Source organism: Branchiostoma belcheri, unplaced genomic scaffold (genome assembly GCF_001625305.1).
Source record: "Branchiostoma belcheri isolate BF01 breed outbred unplaced genomic scaffold, Haploidv18h27 scaffold65, whole genome shotgun sequence".
NCBI classification, from domain to species: domain Eukaryota; kingdom Metazoa; phylum Chordata; class Leptocardii; order Amphioxiformes; family Branchiostomatidae; genus Branchiostoma; species Branchiostoma belcheri.
The window spans coordinates 1,690,615-1,709,579 of NW_017804298.1; the positions used below are offsets into that span (position 1 = coordinate 1,690,615).

General features: G+C 42.4%; 2 protein-coding genes, 6 non-coding genes and 1 pseudogene across 8 annotated transcripts; 6 read left to right on the forward strand and 3 right to left on the reverse strand.

The window, feature by feature from the left end:
- Positions 1 to 7,036: 7,036 nt before the first annotated feature.
- Positions 7,037 to 7,109, reverse strand: Trnaa-agc. Its single transcript has one exon. It is a non-coding gene; the product is annotated as a tRNA-Ala (tRNA).
- A 431-nt stretch (positions 7,110 to 7,540) lies between these two features.
- On the forward strand, positions 7,541 to 9,243 carry LOC109483529 (melanocortin receptor 5-like). The gene is made up of 2 exons (XM_019786562.1): positions 7,541 to 7,617; positions 8,064 to 9,243. The coding sequence occupies exon 2, from the start codon at positions 8,086 to 8,088 to the stop codon at positions 9,241 to 9,243; it is 1,158 nt and encodes a 385-aa protein (XP_019642121.1). The 5' UTR covers positions 7,541 to 7,617; positions 8,064 to 8,085.
- Positions 9,244 to 9,583: 340 nt separating this feature from the next.
- Trnaa-agc lies at positions 9,584 to 9,656 on the reverse strand. The gene has a single exon. It is a non-coding gene; the product is annotated as a tRNA-Ala (tRNA).
- LOC109483530 lies at positions 9,589 to 17,646 on the forward strand (annotated as a pseudogene).
- Trnaa-agc lies at positions 11,137 to 11,209 on the forward strand. The gene has a single exon. It is a non-coding gene; the product is annotated as a tRNA-Ala (tRNA).
- On the forward strand, positions 13,072 to 13,144 carry Trnaa-agc. Its single transcript has one exon. It is a non-coding gene; the product is annotated as a tRNA-Ala (tRNA).
- Trnaa-agc lies at positions 14,983 to 15,055 on the forward strand. Its single transcript has one exon. It is a non-coding gene; the product is annotated as a tRNA-Ala (tRNA).
- Positions 15,554 to 15,626, forward strand: Trnaa-agc. Its single transcript has one exon. It is a non-coding gene; the product is annotated as a tRNA-Ala (tRNA).
- A 195-nt stretch (positions 17,647 to 17,841) lies between the features above and the next one.
- Positions 17,842 to 18,947, reverse strand: LOC109483544 (succinate dehydrogenase assembly factor 3, mitochondrial-like). Its single transcript, XM_019786579.1, has 2 exons — positions 18,628 to 18,947; positions 17,842 to 18,224 (listed from the first exon to the last, which is right to left on the reverse strand). The coding sequence occupies exons 1-2, from the start codon at positions 18,802 to 18,804 to the stop codon at positions 18,036 to 18,038; spliced, it is 366 nt and encodes a 121-aa protein (XP_019642138.1). The 5' UTR covers positions 18,805 to 18,947; the 3' UTR covers positions 17,842 to 18,035.
- Between the last annotated feature and the right edge of the window lie 18 nt (positions 18,948 to 18,965).

Sequence of the window (18,965 nt, forward strand, 5' to 3'; positions counted from 1 at the left end):
GTAATCTAGTGCTTGTGTGTTGCAATGTAACAAGAATTTTATGGAACTGACGAAAAACAAAGAACTGTACAGATAAAAAGGAAGGCTTGTCGCTGGAGAGTTTATCTTTGAAACAATATAGACTAGAACAACTGCTTGGGTACACTGGAGTACCCGAGGAACAAAATTCACTACCGATATGGTATTCCGTGCCCCCCTCCCCACAAGTGGGTATAACTAAGCAATGCAAGTATCAATGTAGTGTCTAGTAACGTACCGTGTGCCTCTTGGAGCTAGTGTGAGTTTTGTATAATGTTTATGTCGTAAAATATACTCTCTAAATGAAAAGACTGGAAGTCTTGTCAGATAGAATTGTCTTGTAGAAGAAGACACAGAACATGTGTTGTCCTAAGTTGTACACAAAACTTCTATGGCACCAAACTTCTTAAATGAATTTTAGTTGGTAAATGAATTAAGAACAAGGTATTCTTATGATAATTTTTTGTGCATAATAGTCCTGAACGTTACATGAAGTACTCAATCCTTCTCACAGGGAAAGTAATAAAATATATTGAATGTCAGAATCAAAATAAAATGTTAATGCCAACAGATGTTAATGCCCCGTTATTCATGTAGTATAGGCAAGGAACATGTTTTTGAGTATTGCAAATCGTGAAACTTCTGCAAGTGGTTTTCTTTCACATTAGGAGGGAAAGGGAGGTTTGCACAGTGTTTTGAATTCACATTTAAACAGTAATCATACAAGAAAGACATGTTTCATGATTAACAGTGCTTACTCTTGCCGTGTGACTTTTGAAATGTACCCGTTGTGTTTTAGAGCATACCAACAAAGTTCAAAGGGGAGGCGAATGTCACTTGATTGCTGACGTGTGTTTTTCTAGCCAGTTAACCACTAAGTCATACAGGAAAGACATAATCACAGTTTAATGAATTTGTGGTCGAAAATAGAACTTCTGCAAAAGTTTCACAATTAACTGTATAAAAAGCTTGACAACTCATTGCCAAATGTACTAAACTATTTCAATACCCTGAAACTTACACAACTATTGACACCATGATATTGAACATAATATTGATTAGGCCATAATGTTTAGAAACATGTACTTTGCACACTGAAAACAGAGCTATAACTTGTTCTCTTCATCAGGACTATATACATGTGTATCTAATTATCAAATTATATTTTTGTTCAAGAGTGTTATAGCATGACAAGAAAATGAAATATTTACAGTGTGTAGAGAGAGAGAGAGAGACTTGTATAATGTCCAGCGACATGCAGCTATTATCAGCTGGCTGTATTATAAGTCTGATGTGTCAATAAATAATGCAAAAGTTTGCAATATGTGAGAAAATGCACTAATGAAGTTTGCACTTTCAGCTCACTATCCATTAGTACTGAATAATGCATGTAGATGGAAGGTAGAGCTGGTATAACAACTCTCCAGAGAATAGGGAGGAAAAACAAGTCTTAGCCTCCATAGCAGGCTTATAGAACTGGGGGTTTGGTGGTCTTCAGCTGTTTTCTGATTATTCTGATAATTCAACCAGGCCGGCTATGTTGTCTATATGCAATCATAAAATAGCACATAAAAGCTCACAAAGACCATGAAGACCCCAAAAAAACCCAGTTTTTGGCATGCTATGGAGGCTAAACAAGTCTCATGTCCTTTCTTTTTCCAATGTAAGCACATAAGGTGATACAATATCCTTATTAAAAGGTCATTATGTAACATATCCTTCCCTCTGAAAGTATGCTAAAAGTAGGCTCTACATGCCATTCCCATGGAGGGTTCTGTTTGCATATTTCTAATTTTGGGGCCAAAATGTCACATAATTGCCCCTAAACCTACTCTACTTTAGACTTTTATCTCTAGATCTGTGGAGGAACCTTTTAGTAGGAGCTTAGATGCCAACATTCATTCCAAATCAGCTTACAAGTCAGCCCGGCCACAGGAAGTGTCACTATTAATATCCACTGTCGCTTGTTCATAGCTTCAGCAGCAAACAACATGATTTTTAAAAAGAAGGCAGAGGTATGAAAGTAATTTTGATTTTGTATATTTCATTTTGTTTCCAAAATGATCTTTCACAAGGGGAAGTAACTATAATTCCAAACACTCTCAACTATTGACTCTATGAGTTACACATTTTTTATTGATTTAGAAGAATATCATAAAATGAAGGAACAAATTATGTTTGAAAATGAACGCACACTGTAAAATTTTGTTGCGAATTTAGTTAAATGTGTATTTTTGCATGCTGACATGAAATTTATATAGGATGTCATCTATCAAATAAACATTGTTTAGCATAACATCATTGTAGGACAAAAAGCTCTCTCTGTTGTGACCTTTAACCTATGTGTGTAGAAGTCATGATGTTTAAAGAGAAATAAATTGCACCAAATTTGTACTTACATCTATGTGCTTGTCATTTCTCTTTTGCTCAAAATTTTCACGTGCAGAAAGTCTACTTTGTAATGAATCAGGAAGCAGTTGAGTCATGAGGCCAACATTTATATCGACCAGAGTTCTATTGGACTTCCTGACAAATCCGGTAGGCGACGCTGCCAATGCCACAAAGTATTCGCCCATCATTGCACCTTTCTTGGCAACGGTGTGACGTAAGCAAAAAAACTTTAATTTCGGGAGCGTTTTTACGTGTGAAAAATTCTGTACATATATTCATATTTTCAATTATAGTATATGCATATAATCATTGCGTTTTCATTACGTACATATAGCCAAATTGCATTTTATTATATACATATAATCATTGCTTTTTATTATATACATATAGTCATGGCACATGTGTCGTCCCTGCTACAATAACAAGTTGACAGTTTCAAGTAATTTCCTGGGGTTTTTTAATTATAGTTGCTATTCGCCGTTTATTGTTATTGTTTACGCTTATATAGGAGTAATTTTAATGAAATCACACTCAAAGGAAACGACACTTTACTGAATACCTCTATACATGGGTAACATCATTAAGAGTTGCAGAAAATCAAACTCAAAAAAGAAAAACTCATCATCAGTATTATCATATTCTTTATTTTCATTTGAATACACTCGCAAAACTCAATATGATTATGATTAAGACAACAATTTGAATAATGCAATGAGATAAAAAGGCAAAACAATCTACAAAGTTAAAAAGGAGCACAAGACATCACCTACAACCCATTGTCAGTTAGGTTCCAATTTTCTATTCAGCTTCCTCTACGATATCCATATACTCGTCATTAACAATACTCTCTGGATATTCTGTTCTATATTCATCGTTAGGACCATGCGTATCAAGACCTTCTAACATCGCCCCACGATCTGATACAGTGCTACTGTCAGCCTCTTCATCAGTTGTCTCTACTTGATCTACTTCATCAATGGGGGTATCAAAATGATCGTGTATTCTACAGTTCAAAGCTTCGGCCGTTGTGTCCATGCTATAAAGTTCGCCGGTGCCATGACAACCTACTGCATGTTCTTCGTTTCGCCCACGCGTTATGCTTTCATCAGGTGTTGTTGTCACAGAACTGTCTGTACGATTGGACAATCTCTGGTCAGCAGTCATATCATAAACTGTTTCAACTTCATTGGTTGATTGCTGACTGTTCATTTGACAGTTCGCAGCTTCGGCCCTGGTGTCTGTCTGATAAATTAAATGATTAGAACCGGCTGCAGCATAGAAAGTCACAGCATCGTCGATCTCTTCGTCAGTGTCAGCGTTTTGTGAGACCTGTTCAGATTCAGAGTTCTCGCTGTCTTCTTCTGTTATGTCATGACAATCATTGACACCAGAGGGGTTAAACCATTGGTTAAACACCTCGTCGTTTTCTTGGCTACCATCATCGTCTGAGATGTCACAGTAATCATGTCCTTCTGGGACGTACACTTCATCTTCGTCAGTTTGGTGATAGTTGTTCAAATTTGATGTATGGCCGTGATACATTGGATTCCTTTGCAAAAGCCCAATGATATCATCCCTAAAAGGAGACGTGTTTTGCGTGTTGTCTTCGCGGCTATTTCTACCAATCTGGTCAATATCTGTGAGACAAGTTGTCGTATATGGCTGCAGGTTTGCTCCATTGGACGCATTGCTGTCCTGATTTTGATGATTGTTTCTTTCACCAATGCTCTTGTGGTAGTAACACAAAGCAACAACGCATAAAACAATGACTGTTACAACAGTAAAGCTTACTATCATAGGAATCAGTAAATCCGTAGCCTCATCATCAGGTGGTAGTCTCTGAGAAACTAGAGGTACACTGTATGTTGACTCCAGAGTATTGTACGGCGTTTTTGTTTCATATGTTGCCATCGTTTGGGTAAACACATTGTCAGATACAATGGATGGAATACCGCTTGTAAGACCTTCGCTTGAACTAATGATGTCATCTTTTCTTTGTTTTACTGTGGACACGTTAATAAAGAATGAAGCATATTTCTCGCCATGAAAAAGGGCAAAACATGCAACACGTAATGTGGAGGTTCCCCTATCATATGTGCCTTGAGAGCCAACTGTTGTATAATTCGTAGCAGTTGCTACAGTGCTAAAATCGTTCACAGTTGAGTGCCCTAGTTTGTCACTTGTTCCTACACGGGAAAATCGCAAGCTTGACTGACCTTTCAGCGCTAACGTTACCCCACCTGAGCCTTCCCAAGAATCTAAACATTGCTTTGATAAAACCTGTTTATCATCTTCTTTCTTGTTCATTACTACAACGACAAAAGGTGCATAAGACGCTAAATGGCCCAACCGAAGCTCTTCAGACAGTCGGTTACATGAGTCTAAATAGATCGGGACTTTACGGTTTCTGCCCAAAGTGCTAAACCAGTCTATAGTGAAGCTATTGTCAGTATCCTCGTAGTTGATATGTAAGACCAGGCCAAGAGCTTCGAACCGTATCCACTGCTTCTTTAAGTCTTGCAAACCACAGTTTTCAAGCACAATGCTCCAAGGTATGTCGTGCAAGCCGTCTGCTCTGGAATATACAAGGCTATCCCCACCTAGTACCAATCTGAGCAGGTTTTTTAGAGTCAAGAACTGTTGACTGTTCAGACACACTAAGTCGTTCTGACTGAAATCCAGAAACTGTAGTTCCCTCAGGGATTCAAAGACATTCGGCGGAATTGTTTTGATTCTGTTTCCGCCAAGATGAAGTGTTGTTAGCAACTTCAGTTCGACGAACCACTCTTCATCTAACTCTCTCAACACGTTACTTCTTAAGTCTAACTGGGTAAGGGATTTGAGATTCTTAAAACACCCAGAGTCTATGTCTGAGATGTTATTGTAAGAAAATGAGAGCTTGTCGAGATAGTATGTGTTAGTTGGAGAACTTGCATCGCTGTGCCAGTTTTCAGGAATGTGCGTTAACATGCTATAGTCTAAGTGCAAATTTCGTAACTTATAAAACCCTTCGAACGTGAAGTTGTCGATCTCAGTTATCCCTGCCTCAATTAGAAACAGACTTGTAAGTGAAGAGGAGTCGATAGCTGCTAGTTTTTGGGACGACAAAATCCCGTAGTGAAAACCCCTTATACTGAGCCATTGCATGCCGGGGAAACATGTAATATCAGGTGGCCTATCCGCAATTTCATACGCATTTTTGCAACCTTCGGGACATAAAATGCACGTAGTCTCACTTCTAGCGCTAGCAATGTAGTCAAGCCGTAGGGCGTTGGGTATACAACTAGCTAACATTTTCCTTTCGCATGTTGGAAAGCAGGTTTGATCTGCGGACAGGCCAGGTGCCTTTAAAACGACAAGGACGATCAGAGCGACAAACATGTGCTGAACACTTGCTTTCATTTTGAAGATGAATCTTACTTGGACCAAAAAATGTCTTCTTCACCCGCTTGAAATGTTTATATTTTTTTCTGTTGCTTCGTCAACGTTGACTGGCTTCTCACCTCTGTTTACCCTTTTCAAATAGGTACAGATATGCTTTGGATGTTTGTTGATATTATATGTTATGAACGCGTACACTTAGGCGTAGTATCCCCCAGAAGAAAAGGACGGTCTGCCTAGACGACACCGGCAGTAAAAGATAAGTCTGTTTGCCTGCTGTAGCGGATCTCGATGTTCCAGAGAGTTAACTGTTGACTGTTGGACGTGAAATGCTGTTTTTATGCTGAGATCCCGCGAAGCAAGAAGCCGAATCCAAGCCCGATTCTGGCCACAACCGTCGGGAAACACAAAATTTGATTATTTAGCACCAATATGTCGCTGTCTGTTACGATAGCGAATTACCGTCGACGCTGGATGTTTCTATAGATCGCTGGTGGGATAACAAAAAAGTCGTACCTCACGTTTCCGCTCGAAAATCTGGATGTTGACGGAGGGACTAGCGTAGCAAGAACTGCCAACCCTGCTCCAAAACAGCACAGTTCTTTAATAAAAATGTTTTTTAACGCAGACAAATGTTTAACAAATAAGCGTGAAGGTACACGTGTCTGTTACATAAATTGATAAAAAAGTAGGACGTCGACATTTATGACGTCCCTGGCATAATTCGGAAGTAAACGATTCTGTAACAGAAAGACTCCCACCAATATATAAAAAATATATTGGCAATCAAATCAAACTGTTCCTTGATAAAAAGTTATGCATCCGAAGAGGCTGGCGTAAGATAAGAAAAACTGCTGTTGGAGTATGTTTGGTTGAGGAAGGCCACGTTGTTACGTGTCGGAACATTTTTGGTTGAGGAAGGCCACGTTGTTACGTGTCGGAACATTTTCAATATAAATTTAGTTCATATTAGATTGTCTACAGCGTATTGCTATGCCTGATGTACCATCGATTGCGCGCGCGCCAGCATTACGATGCGAATAATCAACCCAGATGCAGAGGTAGACCTTATTTCGTGATTGGTTAACGCAAGGACAACATCCCAGCGTAAATCTCATTTTTACAGACATTCAAATCACGGCACGGGGAAAAAATATTTAGTTCAAGAGGCTATTTTTGTCTTCATGGAAGTTTCGTGTTTTTTCCTGGAAAATTAGCTAGAATTAAGATATGAAAAAAAATTTACTGGAGATGCGGGGTATCGATCCCCGTACCTCTCGCATGCTAAGCGAGCGCTCTACCATCTGAGCTACATCCCCTTGTCTGGCCTGGGGGTTAAACTTAGCCCCATTTTTGGATACTCGCAATGGCACAATGGTATTGGGATAGTTTCATCAAGAGAATTTAGAGGGTTTAAAACCTCCTTGGTTTCACACAGCAGTCAGGTATGGAACACGGCCTATTCTTGCACGGGAGACTACTAAAGGAAGAGTCCATTCTTGCAGGGGTAATTTTGGAACAGTCCATTAGTGCATGAGAAGGGGTGGAAGTTAAATTCCCCACGCTTGCTCGCAAATGTTGCATTTCCAGTTCACATTACAATATCGCGCACGTGTAGACAATACCCAGTATAGGCAGTAACATAGCAACCATGGTAATTACAGGCAATAACATATTCATGCAGACAAGGCTATGGTAAACAATAGTACTCTAAATAGGCCTCATTTCTACACATTTGTTCCCTTGTTTACAAGCTTAATTGCCTCAAACATTCTCTCTATGGCCATGGAATACAACCGTTCACCTCCAAAGTTCAAGCATTTGGAGGTAAGTTGGTGCGATTGATTCTAATTGTTTGTCAACTTGCAATTATTTGCTTGTCGTTCAATTTAATGTCTGTGAAATGCTTTCCATAGAATATTAAAGAACCAACTCTTTTTACCACATGTGCACGTGTTTGACATTTTGCTTCCCTTTAAACTAAAAAAATCGGAATACATGTTTGCAAACAACATACTAAATCGAAATTCAAAGGCGTTCTTCAAACAAAAATGACTAGTAAGATTGCATCCACCTGGGTGTATGGCACCAGCGCTTCATTTTCCCCACACTACGTAATTAGAAGGACGAGGAACAAGAAACACCTGCTCCCGGATCATCTGGTCTCTGCAAGATATCAGATTGCATCTCCAGATCTTTAATAAAGGGAAGTTAAAAAGGATGACTTAATGAGAAAATGTCGTTTATAAGGCACCCATCGTGTATTCTTTCAGAGAGATTGTCACTCACGACGGGATGATGGTGTACCGAAGCAGCTACGTTAGCGTAGTGCTGGTGTTTCTCCACATTACAAGTCGCCGTTTTGGAATAAGTTCGGCTTCTGGGTCGGACTTGAACGTTACAAACCAGGTCAGTGACAAACAAACCAATTCTACACTGCGCTTCCGAAAGAATTTGTCCGCAAACTGTACTTTTGTGGCCGATAACAGCTCTGGTTTAAGAGAAAATCTCACTGACAGCGTCGACGAATGTCCGTGGGAGCAGAACCCATATTCCATCTCCCTTCAAGAGTTCGTCTCCACCGATCGTCTGGTCATGATTGGCGCTACTTTCGTCCTCGCCGTCTGGTCTGTCGTGGCGAACATCCTCCCGCTAGCCGCCATCATCAAGCACGAACAGCTCCACAAGCCAGTCTACATCCTCATGGCTAACCTAGCAGCAGGAGACGTGTTAGCCGGTATAGTCTTCATGACTGGAACCATCTCGCTGATGTACGTCGCTCTAACCGGGATAGCCCCCTCTAATTTCCTGCTCAACCTTCGCCTCTCGTCGATCCTACTCTCCGGACTGTCCTCGGCCTACAGCCTGGTGGCACTGACGGCTGAGCGCTACTGGTTCATCGTCCACGGGATGAGTTATGTCAACAACGTCACCAACGACAAGTGCAAGGTCGTCATTGTTGCCGTGTGGACTTGGTCACTGCTGATAGCCATACTGCCCCACTTTGACTCCAAGTGTACGGGACGTTTTGACGAAGAGTGTGTCCCGCTAGGCGCGGGGTTGTCCCGAAACTACGTGATTGTTGTCCTCGTGTTCGTTTTCATCCCGATGGCGGCAATCTTTCTCTTCAACCTGCTCATCTTCTGGTGTCTGTGGAAGCACGTGAACGCCATCGCTGCACAAGAAGCCGCGGTGGGAGCCCAGCCGAGCGTCAACAGGAAATCTGCCATCACAATCGTCATCATCACCGTCATGTTTCTTGTAGGATGGATGCCGTTTTTCATCAAAGTGGCCCAGATGTCTACTGACATGGCGTCCGTGTACAGTATGATCTTCTTCATCACCTTAAACTCTGCAGTCAACCCAGTTATCTATGGGTTCCGTCTGAAGGAGGTCCGTCGCGGAGTAGCACGACTGTTTGTGAACAATCAAGTAGCGATGATGTCAAACTAGCCGTGAATTGGAGAGGAATTACAAACCTGCTGCTGAACAAAAAGACTTCAGAGCTGTTTATATCAGTCCATCAGACACTACAATCAGACTGTATAATCAGTATGGTACTTGCTATGCCTGGGATGTACACTTTATATCAGAAGTATGTATATATTTATGTATATATGCATGTAATGCAATGTAATGTTATGTATCTATTTTAATATAATGATTGTAAATATCAATGTCATTCAGGCAACATTATATGCATGTCTGCAATGTTGGTATAATAATAAAGAACAATTACGAGAAAAAAGGCTGCCTCCAAAAGTAACACTGTAAAAAAGACTAAAAATATTTTTGGAGATGCAGGGTATCGATCCCCGTACCTCTCGCATGCTAAGCGAGCGCTCTACCATCTGAGCTACATCCCCTTGTCTCACGCAAGCGAGCGAAAAGCAAAACTCTTAGCTAAATTTAACAGACGGCAACAGCTGCGGGTGCTGAAATACGATCGATCAAATTTCTTTTCGTTTTGGCATCTGAATCTTCAATAGCAGGCGTAGGGGGCATTTACGTTCATCGTGGCAAACATACCAGTATGTTTTGTACTTGTTTTGCTTATGATTTCGCATATTTTTTCTGGCGTAAATGCTAACCCGGGGCTTTCAAGCACTCGGTTACACGGTCTATGGCCTTTACAATGCAAAGAACTTTACATATATCTGCACGTATGACACCCAGAACAATGACAATGTTTTTTGTTTATCATCGGGAGCAAAGTTTAAGTGGATTGAGCTACGTTGTTATTATACTGGCTACTCCAATCTTTGGCCGCAGTCGTGCGGCAGTGTACGTGTTACACAAGCTAGTTCACAATGATGGCAACGGCAGCGTCTGTTGTTCTGGCCATTCTGGTCCTCACCAGTTCCCAGGCGTTCGGCCACGAGAACGTAAGAACCAAAGTCTTGCTGTCGAACGACCTGGAAGACAACACAAGAGGAGGAAGAATATGGCTAGAAGAAGCGAGTGGCCCCGATGATTCGAACGACGTGCTACCGACCAAAGGTCGTCAGCAGGCAGGGGCGACATGGACGGCGGCAGACCTGGAGCCGGCCCGCCCGGCACCCCCGTTCAGCCTCTGGACTCTGGACGGCATCCTCACCGACGCCGATCTTAAAGGTAAAGCCCCAAGATGAGTCCTTTATTTTCTGAGTGGAGCCCAGGACCCTTCCACTAACCAGTTGCCGTCACAATTTTGGGCATTTTTGCTTTATGGGAGTCAATATTGGTTTCAACTCAGTATGTAGATAAAAGACTAGAATATTGACTTTAAAAAAATCGGGTTTTCAAGCCCTAAAAACTGCATTGGATGCCTTTAAAGGTAGCCCCGTCATCTTCCACGGCTACAACAGCCACTCGGGGTTCCTGGAGTGCCTGTGGACGTCCAACTCCTCCCGGGTGTCTCTGATCGACAGGACGCCCAACAACACGCACTACGTCTTCATGACCAGGTCCGAGAACGCGTACAGAGACGCCCGCTGGATGAAGGGGCTCATGGAGGCAGCCGCGCAGCTCAGCTCCAGGTAGGGACGTTATGAAAAAGATACATGTATCTTCTTTTATTTTACCGCCTGACTTGCCTTCGTCTTCCTTTTTGTTTTCCGCTTTTAACCTTTTATGCGTTCGAAAGGGTCTCGCTCGGATTTTGTTTACGCAAGAATAGATAAAAGCAACTTTCAATTTACTGGAGTTGAGGACTGCAATGTATGATTGGAAACAATTTGTGCTCTGTGTTAAGGCATGGAGGTAAAAAAGAGACATTTGACAAAGTGTTCTGTGAAGAACATAATCCTACAAATCAAAAGTGGGACTAAGCGTAACACCTAGGGCCTGAGCGCTGGGGCATGAGCAGGGGATGTAGCTCAGATGGTAGAGCGCTCGCTTAGCATGCGAGAGGTACGGGGATCGATACCCCGCATCTCCAATAAGTTTTTTTTCCGATGTCAACATCTTTTATCTTTACTTTTATCATCTCTAAATGGTGCGCTTAGCGAGATCTAAATCTTTCAACTCCTTTTCCCCCCAGGCCTGATGGAGAGAAGAAGGCCCTCCTGTCCCGCCTGCACTACGTGGTGACGCCGGTGCACCAGCTGGGTAATTGGATGCCTGCGCTGATGAACCGATGGAGCTGTGAGGACCACGGATGTGGCCTTCCCCAGGTCCTGTTCATCTCATCAGGTTAGTAATCTGCATCAGCATCAATTGCTTTTGACAAATTACTTTAAATCGTACAGACAACAACAATGGTTTGCAACACTGGGGAGCTTTCGAGACGCACTCTGTCTCGACAGCTCTTTATCAACCTGCCCGTTCTCTGTTCATTATTACATTGCAAGAGACAGTCATATACGGACTTAAGTAGTGACGCCCCCAGTAGCTGTTCAATATCTGTTCAATGTACTGCATTGTCTGAGGATCTGGATCGCATCCCAAACACCCCTTCGTAAAGCAAATGGAATATTGATCATCATTTTGATTTCTAGTAATATTTTCTAAGTGAATGAACCAGTATGGTAGTGCCGTTGCAAAAGTTTTTCCCCCTCCCCTCCAACTATCATCATGATGTCTCGCCATTAATTGTCTAGTGTCCACTATTTTGTCCTCACAGTGTCTCCACTGCCCCTCATCCTCAAACGACTGGACGCGCGCTATGATTGGCTGATGGGAGCCTTCCCAGGGGCCTCCACGAGACTGGCAGATGGAGGTGACGGTTGCGCAGGCGCACCTGCAGTGGAGAACTCCATCGCCTGGGTGTCTGCTGCAGGCAATTGTTCTTTCTTTACCAAGGTGAACACAACCACAATAAACAAATAAACTGGTCAAAATGTAAAAATCCAGCACATACAAAAGAATGCAGTATGTGCTGGATTGTAGTAGTAGTAGTAGTAGTATAGTAGTAGTAGTAGTAGTAATAGTAGTAGTAGTAGTACTACTACTACTACTAGTAGTAATAGTAGTAGTAGCAGTAGTAGCAGCAGTAGTAGTGGTAGTAGTAGTGGTAGTAGTAGTAGTAGTAGTAATATGAGTAGTAGTAGTAGTAGTAGTAGTAGTAGTAGTAGTTGTTGTTGTTATAGTAGTTTGGAAATAACCTTGCACGATTCTATACTTCTGTAGGTCCGTAACATGGAGAACTCCAAGGCGCTGGGTGTGATAGTGTACGCCCCGCCTGGGACCCCCCTGCAGGACATGAACTGTGAGGGGGAGGAGTGCGGCACCCCCCTCCGTATCCGGGCAACCATGGTGCACTGGGATGTCAACATACAGGACGCCCTCAAGTAAGATATGGATCACATCATCATTAATTCTAGGTATGGAAGTATTGTTTTGGGCGTTGGAGCTGTGGGATTGTGTGTCTGTTTTTGGGAGGTCAGAAGGCCATGAACATGAAATGGGGGTGAACTTGAAGGTCACAAAAACCCAACATACTTCCCGTAAGCTGAAATGTTTCTGACTTAGGGAGAAGAGATGCTACAGTAGTGAGCGTTACTTCAGTGCCCAGAAGTTGCCCTTGTGGCTTAGCACCTAGCTAAACCCGTTGAAAAAAAAATTATATTTTTTTGTTGCCACAGAGACGGCGCCGTCAACGTGACGTTTCAGACGACCCCGTCGGACAACTTTTACTTCGCCGTCGACGCGCAGGGCAAGCTTGCGGAGATCGGCTGGCTCCTTTACCCGTCCTTCCTCTTCTTCACATGGCAGGCTCAATGGTACGTAAAAATGAAAATGAAGTTTGCTCAGGGATACCACTGGAATAACTGATGTATTTTCAAAACCGAATGCAGACAAGGGGATGTAGCTCAGATGGTAGAGCGCTCGCTTAGCATGCGAGAGGTACGGGGATCGATACCCCGCATCTCCAGTTAATTTTTACTCCGTTTATCCATCTTTTTCAAACGATTTCTGCCTGTTTTTCTCTATCCCGCATTTCTTGACATAGCCTCAAAACGCATGGCTCGTGGGGTTAAGCAATGTTCATGTGTGTACTAAATTTGCACAAAATGGATCGGACTAGCGCCATGACCTATTTCGAGGCTAAAGTCATTAGCCTGGAATCTGCGATGGTCTGGCCACAATTCTATATTGCTCTATGATGTACATGTAGGTACAAAACATCAATGGTCACATGCACTGTGAAAGAACTAGAACTGCTATGTTCAGACTGGCGTTTTTCTCGTTCTATGATACAAACCATTCCCGTTCAAATCATATCATACGGTACACCGTACAAATACACACAGTGAGATTAACGCTTTCTTTAACTACTAGTACGTTTCTTTAAGGTTTAACTACAAGACGGACCTGTACCACAACCTGTCAAGTGAGGCGAAGGTCATCAACGTGTTTAACCGCACGGTGATGCAGGGGGAGAAGGGCGTGGTGGCCACCGTCAAGCTGCCGTCAGTTAAAGGTTTGTGTCCAAAACTGTATGTGAGCCTCTTGTCCAAGCGTTAACAGACTACACTGATATAACTGCATATGAAAGTACTTTACCGCATCTTAACTTCGTATAAATTTGACCAACTTTTTGACAAATTTTCTCTTGCATGGTATCTCGTAGTCTCGTTTGAAACCAGTAAAATTTACCCCAAAAACAGATGGATCGGGGGATTCGCAACCTACAATTTAGCAAAAAAACAACCAAAAACGGATCGAATAAGCAGTAGGCACCACCGTTTTAGCACACAAACAATCAACGATACACTGCTCGATTTTTTTTGTTGGTCAGAAATGTTGGAGTACTCTAACGTCGAGCTGGACATGTCTCTGTCGTGCCCGGGAACGAGAGACGACTCGTGCCCACACTGGGACCACACCGTGCAGCTGTACGTGTGCTGTGACCAGGGACACCCGCTATGCGGTATGGAGCTGGGGAGGTGGATCACCTCATTCAGAAGGTCTGACAAGTACATGTACCTCAGTAGGAAAAAAAAAACAAGAAATCGTAATCTTCAAGCAGATCCTAAGGGTGGCAAAAGACAGTATCAAATTGGCCAGGCAGTATCCATTGGCCAGAGGGTGCAATACGCCACCATACGTATTGATATGTTGCAATATTTGCCTAAAGGCTAGAAATTCGGCCTTTGATTGGAGAAACTCTTTCTCATTCCATACCACTGTGAACAAATGTATTTTTGTATAGTAGATATGTCTCATTGTATGTTTGTTATATCTTGCTCGTTGTACAGTTGTTGTGCAATAATGTTTATACATGCATCATTATTATTCATACCATATTGTCCATGGATCGTTTTTATTGCCAGGCGTGTTGGGAGATGGCTAACCCCGATCACCCCTCTCCTGCCGCTCTTCACGTCTAACGTCTGCACCTTCACCATGAAGACCGTCCCGTGGGCCATGCCGTGGGTTCCCAGTCTCAACCTGCGCTTCAGTGGGCTCATGGGAAAACAAGGTGAGACGTTCGGATCGCACGGGGGACGGTATCAGCTTCCCATGAACTTTGCCCCTTGCGACCACGTGATCATAGGGAAGTTGGGTCAGAAAGCTGAAACCCGAGTGGGCGGACAAAAATTCTGTAATTAAAAAAAAAACAGACATATTTTGAATATTATAAACTAAAAAGTCATAAAAAATTGATTTTTACAGCTGAAAGAAAGGATGACAAAGAAAAGATACTAAAGAATTTTGCTCAGTGCAAAGTAGAATGACTGGCGTATTCTCAGGGTGGAATACAGACAAGGGGATGTAGCTCAGATGGTAGAGCGCTCGCTTAGCATGCGAGAGGTACGGGGATCGATACCCCGCATCTCCAGGAAAATTTTTTGGTCAGTTTGTGCATCTTTTTCAAGCGGTTTTTGTCATTTATTTTACCCGCATTTCCAGTGACTGGCGATGTTTTCTGGTTCCTTTAAAAGTGTTCTTTTTTCGCGATATCGCTTTTGGGGAGGTAAGCTCTTTAATTGTATGAACCTGCTTCGCAACAGAAGTGTTATACTAGAGTATATCAATATGTCTCTACCCGTTTCACTAGACCCCTTTTACTGTTTGTATATGCAGCAGCAAGCCTATCATGTTAAACATTTATTAAAAATCAATAATCATTAACCAAATACCCTTTGTGCCCCCCCCCCCCTTACATTCCTTACGAATGGAATCACCCCGACTCAGATATCTATATCAAACAACAGCGTGCTGCGTAATAAGACCTTGGGTAAATAGAGGATCGTATGTCAACATCAATGGCTGTAATCAAACAACATGGCGGACCAACTGGAATGACTGGCTTATTTTCGTCCGCCAGGCCAGACAAGGGGATGTAGCTCAGATGGTAGAGCGCTCGCTTAGCATGCGAGAGGTACGGGGATCGATACCCCGCATCTCCAGATATATTTTTTATGTGGTAAATTTTTTTCATGATTGCTCCTTTTACTTCATGGTATGTTTTATCCTTCTATTTTTACATGTTTCTGTCCCTTTTGTTTTGTAAGTTACTTTTAGGACTGTCCCTTAAGTGCGTTTATACATGTTGATACATGTATTGATCGCTATATTCATTAATGTATTGAAATATTGATGTATATATTGATTGATTGATCCTATATAATTTGCAGTATGCAAGGACACATGAATTCAAGCTCTTATCTTAACAATACACAAAGGTTATCACTACACATTGATAGATTGCTGGCACAATGACTTTTATGTTTAACATTTAGTGTTTTTTTTACATAATCAAAGTATGTTTTCTTTATTATAGGTCACAACATCGCCAACACACAGCCGTACTCCATCATCCCCCTGTTCCGCGGAGGTACGTTTAACAAGACGTACAACACACAGTACAAGCCTAAACAGTTCGTCGTGCCTAAGGGAGCCACGCAGGTAAATCTTTAAAACATCTGGTAGCAAAAAAAAAAATGTTCTTTTCAAAATTTCGCCAATTCCCATATGGCTCTGTTTTTTTCACTGAGTGGGGGGGGGGGGGGTAGGTCCTTAATCTTTTTGCGTCTTTTTTGAACGCTGGCGAAACAGACAATTTTCTGGGATTGGAATGCTTTAAAATTGTCTTCCTTTAAATGGGTGATATTCTACTATATTTAAAACTCCTTGCCATACGCCATCATACCATGGGCGCGCTTACTTTCAAGAACTGTGTACTTTATTAATTCTTTCTTTCTAGAAAATGTATAATGAGAATTCAGCAAGTTTTTACTCCAAGTATAAAATAAACTGGCAATCCTAATAACCGTATAAAGAGCAGGTGCATCGTCATGTCTGACAGGTGAAGGTTGTGTCAGTCATCACCGGACACGGAAGTGACGAAAACGGGTGTGGGGAGTTCTGTGTGACGTCACATCACTTCGTCGTCAACAATCACACCAACGTCAGGGTCTTCAAAATAGCCGGTACTAAGAAAGAATCTTCTTATCTTTTAAATATGTCATGTTGTAGGCTCTGTTTTCTATGTTTATAAGCTTCTTACGATAAAGAGAACACCGCCTTCATTTAGACCGTTGGTAATCGTATAGAGACTGCTTATTTGGAGACTATTTCAAACGTTTAAGTATGAACTGATGACGAAAACGTGTTAAAATATACGAAATGGCAGTAAAAGATTTCTTCACCCAAACTTTTGTTTTGCCGAGCTGAAATTGGTTTGGGTGCCTCTAAAAGTTTTTGTTCCTTAAACCATAGGAACTCCCCTTGGCTGTGCAGACCGTGTACCTGAGGGCGTGACGCCTAACGAACACGGCACGTGGCTGTACGGACGGGACGGCTGGTGCGACGGCCAGGAGGTCGGCTAACCTTCATTACTATAACGCCTCAGTCAAATTTCAAAGGGTTTCAGTGTATATGCGATCTACGTTCTTATCGTAAGACAGCCTTCGGGGTAGCGAGCGACCTGAACCTACGTTCTTGACGTACGCCAAAACAGGCCGATTTACACGCAGGGAAATTTGAACGGTCTATCTGGCGGGGCATCGATTTGGAAACATAAACGTGTGTTGGTTTATGAAATTGAACAGAACACATTTAAATCAATGTACCTGTATATTGATTTTATCCCTCTCTGTATACCATCTAGATCAACCCCTGGGTGGTGGACGTGACAAGTCAGGTGTCCTTCACCAAACCCAACACCGTCCGGTACTACGGCTGGTACAACGGCGGCGACCCCGACCCACAGCAGAACCCAGGCTACATCATCATGTACTCCTATCTGGTCTTCTATAGGGACATGTGATGACCCATACAACCCACATCATAACCCAGGCTATACTACTACATCATCATGTACTCCTATCTGGTCTTCTATAGAGACATGTGATGACCCATACAACCCACAACAGAACCCAGGCTATACTACTACAACATCATCATGTACTCCTATCTGGTCTTCTATAGGGACATGTGATGACTGTTAATGACCCACACAACCCATGTCAGAACCCAGGCTACATCATCATGTACATGTACTCCTATCTGGTCTTCTATAGGGACATGAATGGTAAACTGGAATAATTGTTAAGGTTATTACATCAATGTAACATAATCTAACAGAACATATTAAAACCATGCAGACATGGCTGTCCCTGGTGCTGATTTCCCTTCCGTTCCTTATGTCCGCTTGTCCACTTTGACTGGGGAATCTCTCTTCAGACCTACAAGTAGTACACACACAGAAGGATCATGCAGTTGTGATAACATATATGAACACACTTTTATTAACAACATTAACGTTACATTTTAACTTAAGATGTCTAGTTTTGGTACACTATGATGTTCATTGGCTATCTCTTCTTGTCATCTTCTATAAGATCCTGCAGTTCCCCTGATATTGGTTTGGTGGCCTCCTGTTGAAGCTCAAACAATTGTCCCAGCTGCTCTTCTGAGAAGTTCTCTATCTTGTCTGGGGAGAGAGTCTGACCAACCGGGAACGACTCCTGGGCTAACTGTTCCTGTAACATCTTTGCATAGTTCTGGAAAGAAACATAAGACAGCTCAGTAACAGTGTAATTAGGAAAGATAATATATCATCAATAATTTTTTTTTATTATGACATCTTTGGGAAGGGAGGTAGTGCTTGTAATAGATGTATGGATCCCTGTCTAAACTCTAGTCTAACATCACAAACTCATCAAAGACTAGAGATAGCAGTGGTGTACAGTACCTTCGTTATATTTTGTCAAACCCTCACCTCTTTCCTCATGACCCCACTGAAAAGTGGCCCTACGTACCCACCTTTTCCGTAAACCCAAAAGCCTGCCAGGCTAGCCTGCAGGCTACCCAGCCTTTTCCGCGAACCAAGCAATTTACAGATATAGGGTCAAACAAACAAAAACAAACAAATAAACAAACGATCAGACAGACAGACGAACAAACCTTCCATTCTGTCATGAACGTTTGGACTTCAGCTTCTCCAGCTTTCTTGTGTCTGTGAAACTCGTCCTTGGCGTACTGATCCCCGATGGCCCGGAAGTGTGCAGGGAGGCGGCGGTGGAGGCGGAGGATCTGCCGGTACAGGGTTCGAACCTCGCGCACATGGCGGACTGATGACATGGTGAGCTGTGGATCTGATCTCTGAGAAGAATGAACCAACTACAAGGACGTAAAAGCGCGGAGAGGACTGTGAAGTACGGCTGCGAAGTACAGTGCTCTTTTTACGCAACCTGCTGGGGTTCAGAGGTCATACTTAGAATAGTCCAATGTCATATATAGGT

Excerpts from the sequence above, each read along its gene's own strand:
- LOC109483529 (XM_019786562.1), top strand. The coding sequence starts at position 8,086 with ATGATGGTGTACCGAAGCAGCTACGTTAGCGTAGTGCTGGTGTTTCTC.
- LOC109483544 (XM_019786579.1), bottom strand. The coding sequence starts at position 18,804 with ATGTCATCAGTCCGCCATGTGCGCGAGGTTCGAACCCTGTACCGGCAG. Across the intron at positions 18,225-18,627 it reads CGTTCATGACAGAATGGAAG|AACTATGCAAAGATGTTACA; the intron begins GTTTGTTCGTCT and ends GTTTCTTTCCAG.